This window comes from Oncorhynchus nerka, linkage group LG10, assembly GCF_034236695.1.
Source record: "Oncorhynchus nerka isolate Pitt River linkage group LG10, Oner_Uvic_2.0, whole genome shotgun sequence".
NCBI lineage: Eukaryota > Metazoa > Chordata > Actinopteri > Salmoniformes > Salmonidae > Oncorhynchus > Oncorhynchus nerka.
The window spans coordinates 63,830,447-63,842,738 of NC_088405.1; the positions used below are offsets into that span (position 1 = coordinate 63,830,447).

General features: G+C 45.9%; 1 protein-coding gene across 4 annotated transcripts in view; it reads left to right on the forward strand.

The window, feature by feature from the left end:
* LOC115135812 (transcription initiation factor TFIID subunit 1) overlaps positions 1–12,194 on the forward strand; it is a 57,029-nt gene extending 44,835 nt beyond the window's left edge. For all 4 annotated transcript variants that reach the window (XM_029670915.2, XM_029670916.2, XM_029670918.2 and 1 more), the window contains exons 28-39: positions 2,380–2,488; positions 2,601–2,699; positions 3,837–4,014; positions 4,119–4,186; positions 4,368–4,490; positions 4,907–4,999; positions 9,162–9,314; positions 9,435–9,551; positions 10,351–10,446; positions 10,579–10,795; positions 10,987–11,161; positions 11,292–12,194. In XM_029670915.2, the coding sequence (XP_029526775.1) occupies positions 2,380–2,488; positions 2,601–2,699; positions 3,837–4,014; positions 4,119–4,186; positions 4,368–4,490; positions 4,907–4,999; positions 9,162–9,314; positions 9,435–9,551; positions 10,351–10,446; positions 10,579–10,795; positions 10,987–11,161; positions 11,292–11,514 (1,651 nt within the window). In that variant the 3' untranslated portion in view covers positions 11,515–12,194. The remainder of the gene's footprint in view (positions 1–2,379; positions 2,489–2,600; positions 2,700–3,836; positions 4,015–4,118; positions 4,187–4,367; positions 4,491–4,906; positions 5,000–9,161; positions 9,315–9,434; positions 9,552–10,350; positions 10,447–10,578; positions 10,796–10,986; positions 11,162–11,291) is intronic.
* Positions 12,195–12,292: the final 98 nt, after the last annotated feature.

Below are 12,292 nucleotides of genomic sequence, written 5' to 3' on the forward strand. Positions count from 1 at the left end.
ACTCTCCCATATTGTGTCCCTCCATGACTTCACAGTGACAGATAGTGCATGAACACTTTGGAGCCGACTCTCCCATATTGTGTCCCTCCATGACTTCACAGTGACAGATACCTGAGTGCATGAACACTTTGGAGCCGACTCTTCCATATTGTGTCCCTCCATGACTTCACAGTGACAGATACCTGAGTGCATGAACACTTTGGAGCCATGAACACTCTCCCATATTGTGTCCCTCCATGACTTCACAGTGACAGATACCTGAGTGCATGACACACTCTCCCATATTGTGTCCCTCCATGACTTCAGTGACAGATACCTGAGTGCATGAACACTTTGGAGCCGACTCTCCCATATTGTGTCCCTCCATGACTTCACAGTGACAGATACCTGAGTGCATGAACACTTTGGAGCCGACTCTCCCATATTGTGTCCCTCCATGACTTCACAGTGACAGATACCTGAGTGCATGAACACTTTGGAGCCGACTCTCCCATATTGTGTCCCTCCATGACTTCACAGTGACAGATACCTGAGTGCATGAACACTTTGGAGCCGACTCTTCCATATTGTGTCCCTCCATGACTTCACAGTGACAGATACCTGAGTGCATGAACACTTTGGAGCCTACTCTCCCATATTGTGTCCCTCCATGACTTCACAGTGACAGATACCTGAGTGCATGAACACTTTGGAGCCGACTCTCCCATATTGTGTCCCTCCATGACTTCACAGTGACAGATACCTGAGTGCATGAAAACCTTGGAACCTACTCTCCCATATTGTGTCCCTCCATGACTTCACAGTTATGTTCACATGTTTCTTTAAAACACTCCATCTTTGTGTGCCAGCTGAAAAGAAGGTGAAGAGCTTTTGCACATGCCCCCAAAAAAACAACTGCATCTTTTGACGATTTGGCAGCATCTGCAATGACAAGGTTTAGAGTATGTGCTCCACATGGGACGTACACGACTCTGGGATGTTTTTTGAGCAGTCTGGCTTTACTCCTTGGTGCTTGCCCTTCATGTTGGCCCCATTATCATAAGCTTGCCCTTTACAATCTTCAAATGGAATCTTCAGCTCATCTAAGATGACAGTGGACAGATTCAAGCCTGTTGTAACCTCCACATTCACAAAGCAGAGGAAGTTCTCCTTGATCTCTGGCTTTCCCTTTAAAGCCACGCGTCTCAGAGTAATGGACATTTGCTCCTGGTGACTAATCTCCTCTACTGACAAACTTAAGCAAAGCACCTGTCAATTATAGATAACAATACTATTATTAATTTTATCAGCTGCATCAGGCCCATTTAAACTGGCTCCCCCAGATTTCCATTTATACATTTTCAAATATAAAATACTTTTTATACTCTGGCTTGGCTGAATACTTGATGGTTATTATTTACCCACGATCCATTTTGTCCAGTATGCCCAGCTAATCACCATTTTAAATTCAATATATAAATCCATAGTCAAGGTCAATCCATTGCTTTTCTTCTTGCATTAGTCAAGAGTTGTAACTAAACCTTGACTGAGAGACTAGATAATCATTGTCTTGTTTTAAAATGATGTGCACCTATGAGGAGTGCAATCACGCCCATATATTGTCTGGACTGGTCCCCACAGAGGTTGCTGCATGGAAAGCGCGAGTTTAATTTCATGCACGCACATATGAACACATATGAACACATGTTCACACACGACGCGGTTATCTTTTCCCGAGCTGCAATTTATGAACACCGTTGCCCGTTGGCGTTTATCAAATATAATAAATAGTTTTATTTCACTCTCACTTTTGTCAGGCATAAAGTCACAGAACACAGTCCTGGAAGTGGCTGGCAAGCAAGACACTGACAGACCAAGAGATGCACTGCCCAGCTCGGTTAGCAAGACAGGCAGACTAGAGAGAGATACACTGCAAGCTAGCAGATCAACTTAACGTTACTGTTATTTGCTGACATCAAACTTGGAGAGAACACAAGTTTACCTGATCGCTGTTCCCGCAATTCACTCTCATTGTGTTTTGTTTCTCTCTCTTCGTGACCAGAAGGGTAGTTCTGCTTCATCCTCTCATCCAAGTTGTAAACATTGACACCCGCTTTGACACGAGGGGGAGGCGGGCCCTTGCATGATTTGCAGGGCCCTACTCAACTTGCGTAGTGAGCGTATAGGGCCGCCCGGCTCTTTGTGTACTATGTCATCACACACAGACTTTTAGCCGCAAAAAGTCTGTTTGATGGAAACGCATCTCCGGTGGAATTATTTTTGAATATTTTTTAATATTCACATGGAAATCTGTCACAAATTGGATGGAAATCTAGCTAAAGTTTGTGATATATCATGTTGTGCTGCTGTGTAAAGGACCAATGTTGTCTCCTCTTCCAGTGCTGATGAGGTGCGCAGGAAGTCTCTGGTGCTGAAGTTCCCCAAACAGCATCTTCCCCCCAAGAAGAAGAGACGTGTGGGGACCACTGTACACTGTGACTACCTCAATGTGAGCCTAGTTGTCACTATATTGACTGTTGTTGTATATTCAGTTCAAGCATGGTCTAGAAATCTTTAACACTGTGATTGTTGTTTTGTTGTTACTTGTCGTCCTCTCACAGAGGCCCCACAAATCCATCCACCGCCGACGCACTGACCCCATGGTCACCCTGTCCTCAGTCCTGGAGAGCGTCATCAACGACATGCGGGATCACCCAAATGTAAGCTACACACAATTCACTGCTTACAGACAGACAGACAGACAGACAGACAGACAGACAGACTGTCTATATTCCTCTGACCATTTTAAATTCTCTCACTCACTCACTCACAAACTCTCCTTCCAGACCCACATCAAACATCTCCAATCCAAAGTTAAATCTAGAATTGGCTTCCTATTTCACAACAAAGCATCCTTCACTCATGCTGCCAAACATACCCTTGTAAAACTGACCATCCTACCAATCCTCGACTTCGGCGATGTCATTTACAAAATAGCCTCCAATACACTACTCAACAAATTGGATGCAGTCTATCACAGTGCAATCTGTTTTGTCACCAAAGCCCCATATCCTACCCACCATTGCGACCTGTACGCTCTCGTTGGCTGGCCCTCGCTTCATACTCGTCGCCAAACCCACTGGCTCCATGTCATCTACAAGACCCTGCTAGGTAAAGTCCCCCCTTATCTCAGCTCGCTGGTCACCATAGCATCACCCACCTGTAGCACGCGCTCCAGCAGGTATATCTCTCTTGTCACCCCCAAAACCAATTCTTTCTTTGGCCGCCTCTCCTTCCAGTTCTCTGCTGTCAATGACTGGAACGAACTACAAAAATCTCTGAAACTGGAAACACTTATCTCCCTCACTAGCTTTAAGCACCAACTGTCAGAGCAGCTCACAGATTACTGCACCTGTACATAGCCCACCTATAATTTAGCCCAAACAACTACCTCTTTCCCTACTGTATTTAATTTATTTATTTTGCTCCTTTGCACCCCATTATTTTTTATTTCTACTTTGCACATTCTTCCACTGCAAATCTACCATTCCAGTGTTTTACTTGCTATATTTTATTTACTTTGCCACCATGGCCTTTTTTTCCCTTTACCTTCCTTATCTCACCTCATTTGCTCACATCGTATATAGACTTGTTTATACTGTATTATTGACTGTATGTTTGTTTTACTCCATGTGTAACTCTGTGTCGTTGTATGTGTCAAACTGTTTTGCTTTATCTTGGCCAGGTCGCAATTGTAAATGAGAACTTGTTCTCAACTTGCCTACCTGGTTAAATAAAGGTGAAATAAAAATAAATAAATAAACACGCAATTGTGTTGTCTTTACCTCTTGTCCCAGACATACCCCTTCCACACGCCGGTCAATGCCAAGGTGGTGAAGGACTACTATAAGGTCATCCCTCGTCCCATGGATCTGCAGACGCTACGGGAGAATGTGCGCAAGCGTGTGTACCCCTCCCGGGAGGAGTTCAGAGAGAACGTGGAGCTCATCATCAAGAACAGCGCCACATACAATGGTACAACTTTAAACCACTTGAAGCCTTAGAGAATGACTGTAATATTGGACTCTGTGCGACCGTTATGTAACTTATTGAGACTGTAATTGTTTTTGTGTATTCAGGTGCCAAACATCCAATAACCCAGGTGGCGCAGACAATGCTGGACCTTTGTGATGTGAAACTGAAAGAGGTACGTGTGAAACGCTGAGGAATTCCTGGATTGGTGCCATTTTGGACACCGCCCAAAGTCTGCTGCTCTGTTTGCAGAAGGACGAGGCAAATGTTCAGCAACTCTTGGAAGACAATGGAAGTGGCCTTCAATAGTAGTACTTGTTTATTATTAAAGGGGTCAATTCCTTTGTCCTGTGCAGAAGGAAGACAGGCTGGTGAGACTGGAGAAAGCTATCAACCCCCTGCTGGACGATGACGACCAGGTAGCCTTCTCCTTCATCCTGGACAACATCGTCACTCAGAAGATGATGGCCGTGCCTGATGTGAGTGGAGCCACCCGTCATCAGGGTTTCTACTTTCTTTCGGACGCTTCAGATGTCACTGAGAGAATATCTGCTATTAGTATTTTCTCTGTGTCTAAGTCATTTTAGTGAGCCTAGCAGTTAGAGCGTTGGGCCAGAAACCAAAAGGTCGCTGGTTCGAATACCCGAGCCAACAAGTTCACAAATATGTAGATGTGCCCTTGAGCAAGGCACTTAACGCTAATTTGCTTTAGGGGTGCCGTACTTCTATGGCTGACCCTGTAAAAACACATTTCACTGCACCTATGCGGTGTATGTGACAATAAAATATATATTTTTAATGTGTTAAAATATTGACAATTGTGGCAAAACTTCAATCAAGCACTCAGTTGGATGATGTTATAACTGTCCTTTCTCTGTCTCTATCCCCTCTTCAGTCTTGGCCGTTCCACCATCCAGTCAACAAGAAGTTTGTTCCAGATTACTACAAAGTGATAGTCCAACCCATGGACCTGGAGAATGTCCGCAAGGTGAGTTAGTTAGGGGAAGTGGACTTCAGTGTCAGCTTTGAGGAAAACCACAACAAAGACACCTTTAGGATCCTTCCATGCCAAGATGGATCAAACCTATATGTCGTAGATGATTATACACTGAGTGTACAAAACATTAAGAACACCTGCTCTGTCCATGACACTCACCAGGTGAATCCAGATGAAAGCTATGATCCCTTAAATCAAATCAAATCAAATGTTATTTGTCACATACACATGGTTAGCAGATGTTAATGCGAGTGTAGCGAAATGCTTGTGCTTCTAGTTCCGACAATGCAGTGATAACCAACAAGTAATCTAACTAACAATTCTAAAACTACTGTCTTATACACAGTGTAAGGGGATAAAGAATATGTACATAAGGATATATGAATGAGTGATGGTACAGAGCAGCATACAGTAGATGGTATCGAGTACAGTATATACATATGAGATGAGTATGTAGACAAAGTAAACAAAGTGGCATAGTTAAAGTGGCTAGTGATACATGTATTACATAAGGATGATGTAGAGCACAGTATATACGTATGCATATGAGATGAATAATGTAGGGTAAGTAACATTATATAAGGTAGCATTGTTTAAAGTGGCTAGTGATATATTTACGTCATTTCCCATCAATTCCCATTATTAAAGTGGCTGGAGTTTGGTCAGTGTCAATGACTGTGTTGGCAGCAGCCACTCAATGTTAGTGGTGGCTGTTTAACAGTCTGATGGCCTTGAGATAGAAGCTGTTTTTCAGTCTCTCGGTCCCAGCTTTGATGCACCTGTACTGACCTCGCCTTCTGGATGATAGCGGGGTGAACAGGCAGTGGTTCGGGTGGTTGATGTCCTTGATGATCTTTATGGCCTTCCTGTAACATCGGGTGGTGTAGGTGTCCTGGAGGGCAGGTAGTTTGCCCCCGGTGATGCGTTGTGCAGACCTCACTACCCTCTGGAGAGCCTTACGGTTGAGGGCGGAGCAGTTGCCGTACCAGGCCCGCCAGGATGCTCTCGATTGTGCAAATGTAAATGTAAATCTGTAGAAGTTTGTGAGTGCTTTTGGTGACAAGCCGAATTTCTTCAGCCTCCTGAGGTTCAAGAGGCGCTGCTGCGCTTCTTCACGACGCTGTCAGTGTGAGTGGACCAATTCAGTTTGTCTGTGATGTGTATGCCGAGGAACTTAAAACTTGCTACCCTCTCCACTACTGTTCCATCGATGTGGATAGGGGGGTGTTCCCTCTGCTGTTTCCTGAAGTCCACAATCATCTCCTTAGTTTTGTTGACGTTGAGTGTGAGGTTATTTTCCTGACACCACACTCCGAGGGCCCTCACCTCCTCCCTGTAGGCCGTCTCGTCGTTGTTGGTAATCAAGCCTACCACTGTTGTGTCGTCCGCAAACTTGATGATTGAGTTGGAGGCGTGCGTGGCCACGCAGTCGTGGGTGAACAGGGAGTACAGGAGAGGGCTCAGAACGGACCCTTGTGGGGCCCCCGTGTTGAGGATCAGCGGGGAGGAGATGTTGTTGCCTACCCTCACCACCTGGGGGCGGCCCGTCAGGAAGTCCAGTACCCAGTTGCACAGGGCGGGGTCGAGACCCAGGGTCTCGAGCTTGATGACGAGCTTGGAGGGTACTATGGTGTTGAATGCCGAGCTGTAGTCGATGAACAGCATTCTCACATAGGTATTCCTCTTGTCCAGGTGGGTTAGGGCAGTGTGGTTGAGATTGCATCGTCTGTGGACCTATTTGGGCGGTAAGCAAATTGGAGTGGGTCTAGGGTGTCAGGTAGGGTGGAGGTGATATGGTCCTTGACTAGTCTCTCAAAGCACTTCATGATGACGGAAGTGAGTGCTACGGGGCGGTAGTCGTTTAGCTCAGTTACCTTAGCTTTCTTGGGAACAGGAACAATGGTGGCCCTCTTGAAGCATGTGGGAACAGCAGACTGGTATAGGGATTGATTGAATATGTCCGTAAACACACCGGCCAGCTGGTCTGCGCATGCTCTGAGGGCGCGGCTGGGGATGCCGTCTGGGCCTGCAGCCTTGCGAGGGTTAACACGTTTAAATGTCTTACTCACCTTGGCTGCAGTGAAGGAGAGACCGCATGTTTTCGTTGCAGGCCGTGTCAGTGGCACTGTATTGTCCTCAAAGCGGGCAAAAAAGTTATTTAGTCTTCCTGGGAGCAAGACATCCTGGTCCGTGACTGGGCTGGGTTTCTTCTTGTAGTCCGTGATTGACTGTAGACCCTGCCACATGCCTCTTGAATTGAGATTCTACTTTGTCTCTGTACTGACGCTTAGCTTGTTTAATAGCCTTGCGGAGGGAATAGCTGCACTGTTTGTATTCGGTCATGTTGCCAGACACCTTGCCCTGATTAAAAGCAGTGGTTCGCGCTTTCAGTTTCACGCGAATGCTGCCATCAATCCACGGTTTCTGGTTAGGGAATGTTTTTAACGTTGCTATGGGAACGACATCTTCAACGCACGTTCTAATGAACTCGCACACCGAATCAGCGTATTCGTCAATATTTTTATCTGACGCAATACGAAACATGTCCCAGTCCACGTGATGGAAGCAGTCTTGGAGTGTGGAGTCAACTTGGTCTGACCAGCGTTGGACAGACCTCAGCGTGGGAGCCTCTTGTTTAAGTTTCTGCCTGTAGGCAGGGATCAACAAAATGGAGTCGTGGTCAGCTTTTCCGAAGGGGGCGGGGCAGGGCCTTATATGCGTCGCGGAAGTTAGAGTAACAATGATCCAGGTTTTACCACCCCTGGTTGCGCAATCGATATGCTGATCAAATTTAGGGAGTCTTGTTTTCAGATTAGCTTTGTTAAAATCCCCAGCTACAATGAATGCAGCCTCCGGATAAATGGTTTCCAGTTTGCAAAGAGTTAAATAAAGTTCGTTCAGAGCCATCGATGTGTCTGCTTGGGGGGGGATATATACGGCTGTGATTATAATCGGAAGAGAATTCTCTTGGAAGATAATGCGGTCTACATTTGATTGTGAGGAATTCTAAATCAGGTGAACAGAAGGATTTGAGTTCCTGTATGTTTCCTTCATCACGCCATGTCTCGTTAGTCATGAGGCATACGCCCCCGCCACTCTTCTTACCAGAAAGATGTTTGTTTCTGTCGGCGCGATGCGTGGAGAAACCCGTTGGCTGCACCGCATCGGATAGCGTCTTCCCAGTAAGCCATGTTTCCGTGAAGCAGAGAACGTTGCAGTCTCTGATGTCCCTCTGGAATGCTACCCTTGCTCGGATTTCATCAACCTTGTTGTCAAGAGACTGGACATTGGCAAGAAGAATGCTGGGGAGTGGTGCGCGATGTGCCCTTGTCCGGAGTCTGACCAGAAGACCGCTACGTTTCCCTCTTTTTCGGAGTCGTTTTCTTGGGTCGCTGCATGCGATCCATTCCGTTGTCCTGTTTGTAAGGCAGAACACAGGATCCGCGTCGCGGAAAACATATTCTTGGTCATACTGATGGTGAGTTGACGCTGATCTTATATTCAGTAGTTCTTCTCGACTGTATGTAATGAAACCTAAGATGACCTGGGGTACTAATGTAAGAAATAACACGTAAAAAAACAAAAAACTGCATAGTTTCCTAGGAACGCGAAGCGAGGCGGCCATCTCTGTCGGCGCCGGAAGTGATGTCACTTGTTAAATCCACATCAATCAGTGTAGATGAAGGGGAGGAGACAGGTTAAATTATTATTTTTAAGCCTTGAGACAATTGAGACAGGATTGTGTGTGTGTTCCATTCAGAGGGTGAATGGGCAAGACAGAAGATTGAAGTGCCTTTGAACGGGGTATGGTAGTAGGTGCCAGGTGCACTGGTTTGTGTCAAGAACTGCAACACTGCTGGGTTTTTCATGCTCAACAGTTCCCTGTGTGTGTCAAGAATGGTCCACCACCCAAAGGACATCCAGCCAACTTGACAGAACTGTGGGAATAATCAACATGGGCCCAGCATCCCTGTTCTGAAGCTGTTCTGAGGTCAAGGGGGGTGCAACTCAATATTAGGAAGGTGTTCTTAATGTTTTGTACACTCAGTGTATATGTAATATACAGAATATATTACAGAATGTGGTAGATGGTAATATGTGTAATATAATAATTTATGTTATTTAAAAGACTCTGTGTGCTGTGGTCCAACAGAACATATCCAAACACAAGTACCAGAACCGGGATGTGTTCCTGTTTGACGTCAGCCTGGTCCACACCAACAGTGTCAAGTACAACGGTCCAGACAGTCCTTACACCAAGACGGCCCTGGAGATAGTCAACGTGTGCAAGCAGACCCTGGCAGAGGTGTGTGTATGAAACGGAGAGAGAGGGACATAATGAAACTCTTTACACCTTTTCAAATGACGAATCATGTTTATGATCCTCCAATAAGGATAATTTGATTGTTGCTTGCTATCTCCCCAGTATGATGAGCACCTGACCCAGCTGGAGAAGGACATCTCCACAGCTAAAGAGGCAGCTCTGGATGCAGCAGACCTGGATTGCCTGGACCCCATGACTCCTGGAACCTACACATCACAGGTAGCAATGTTCCTGTCCCATAAGTATGGGCCAGAAAACAGACAGATACAACCAATGGGCCCTTACATCCCTATCACCCCCAGTCACCAAATAAAGTACCTCAACTCAACCCTCACATGTTCCAGAGTTGGGGAATGCAACTCCTCTCCAAGGACCTACTTTTTAACCTCTGTCTGCTGTAGTCTCTCTATTACATAGCCTCTTCACATTCTAGTCTTTCTCTGCCTCGTAGTTCCTCTTTAGCACTGTTGTCTGCAATTCAGTAGCTGTTTCTATAGCCTCTGTATATCTTCATTTCTATGCTATCCTTCCTACCCTGTGGGTTATCTTTTCTCCTCCCTCTTTCCTGTGTGTGTGTGTGTGTGTGTGTGTGTGTGTGTGTGGGCAGCCTGCCGATGTGTTTGACAGCAGTGCCTCTGTGAGCCTGCACAGAGAGCCCAGACTCTTCTCTGAGGTTAAGGCATCTCTTATGGCTGTTCCAGAGAAGAGGGGGTTAGGGAAGGTATGGAGAGATCCCCCAGGAGTATAACGGCGTCTGACCTCTCCTTTAACCACCCTCTCGCCTCCCATCCCTCCGTTCCTCCCCATAACTCATTTGGTTCATGTGTCTGCCTGTTTTGCTTGTGTGTTACTTTTGCTCCTAATTGTGACTGTTTGTCGTACTAGTGTTCTGTTTGCCCTGACAATTATCCATTTTCAGCCATCATCTCTATTGCTTCACAAGTCATCACACTGTCTTTCCCCAGAAATATCCCTTCTGTCTCTGTCAGTGTTGCTTAACTTCTCTGTGTGTCTCCAGGGTCGTCATAGAAGACTAGGAGAGGAGGAGTCGGACGTGGACATCGAGGGCTTCGAGGAGGAGGAGTATGACTGCAAGCCCAAGACACCAGCTCCTGTAAGACTCTGATCGTGGAGAAACAATATGGGGTTTAGAGTGGATGGATTTTGAAAGGGAGGCATTATGTATTTGGAGACAGACTGATCTACAAACAAACTAGTCCTTTTGATGATGATGACTGTTCCCCAGGCTGAGGATGGTGAGGGAGACCTGGAAGATGAGGATGATGAAGAGGAGATGCTGTTGCCGCCGCTCCGCAGACAACTGCAAGGCCACAATGATGATGATTATGACGAGGATGAAGGCTCCAGTCGGCCAGCCCAAGCCAGCGTGCTGTACCAGGACCTGCTCATGTCAGACGGAGAGGATGACGCCAGCGAAGAGGAGGGAGACAACCCGTTCTCCTGTGAGTCACACTAAGGGTGGAGATTGTCATAGGATGGAGTGAGATTATAAATAGAGATTAAACTGACATTAAGAAGTATTTCAAGGTTAATTAACACCTACATCCTATGATTTGGGGATATCTGTAGGACACTACAGACTGTATGTGAGATATGAGTTTCTAATGGTGTATCCGGCCCTGTCACACCCTAGCGATCCACCTGTCAGAGAGTGGCAGTGACTCAGACAGAGAGGTGGAAGTGCGTCCCCTGCCCCCTCCCAGACCCCACCAAGAGACAGCCCGCATGGGCCTGGAGCAGGACGACAGCATGATGTCATACGGGGAAGATGTGCCGGATGAGACCCACCTGGAGGACAGTAATGTCAGGTACAACATGGAGCCGTCAACCACCATGGCCGACATTATGTACATGGTGGATTTGCATCGTTGGTTGGCTCTTGGGCCCTATTAACCCACACTTTACCCATCCCTCTCTTTCTCTCCCCCTTCACCATAGTTATGGGAGCTATGAGGAGCCGGAGGGTCAGACCCAGACCCAGACCTCCAGCATGGGCAATGGAGAGGGCTATGGCATGAGTGAGGAAGAGGAGGAAGATAAAGAGGCAGCTCGGAGGAGGGGTCCCAGTGTACTTTCCCAGGTGCAGCTGAGTGAGGATGAGGAGGACAGTGAAGAATTCCGGTCCATCGGGGGTGACAGTGACATGGACTCAGACAACTAGAGAAGTGTTCCACCACACACACACACACTTAAAGATGCAAATGTGCTCTACAATCATTATAACAGACTGATCCACATCCATACACATGAGTTCAGGCTCACTAAATGAATACACCTTAAACTTGCAGGCTGAATTACATGCACGTACTGTCATCATAACTTTATCTCATGTCAGTCAATCCCCCAATGATAGTTAAGACTGTTTTCTGTCTGGTCATTACCACACCTATGAAGTCTCTATGATAAACTCCTGTGAGATCAATATTGTACAAAATGTTCAATCAAACTGAAGTGAGCTTGTTTATCTATAATGGCAGGATTAAATTGGAGTTGATGCTTTAAGTCAATGTTTTCTACTGGTTATGCTCTTCTCAGTGTACCGACACATGTATATATTTTTTTTTACAATTTAATAACGTTTTATTTTATGGTTGTGCAGAACTTTGGCCAAAATGAAGATATTTGAATAGTCAGCTTTGACAATTGTTTGTTTTCAGTGCCACGTCTCATCTCAACCTTTTGTCTTGAGACACTGGGTTGAGTGATCGAAAAATACTGTTATTCCCCATGAACTATTATGATTGCAGCCTGGATTTTCAGGCATTTGAGATGTTTCCAGCACTGTTACTAGGAAACTCAAACTTCCAAGGAGATCCTAAATAAAAACCAGAGATAAGACCATCATCTTTTCATTGTTTTGTTTTTGGGGATAAATGTTAGCTGCATCTGATGTAACCACGTTGAAGTTGTCCTTTCGTGTTATGCTGTGTTGCTTATCG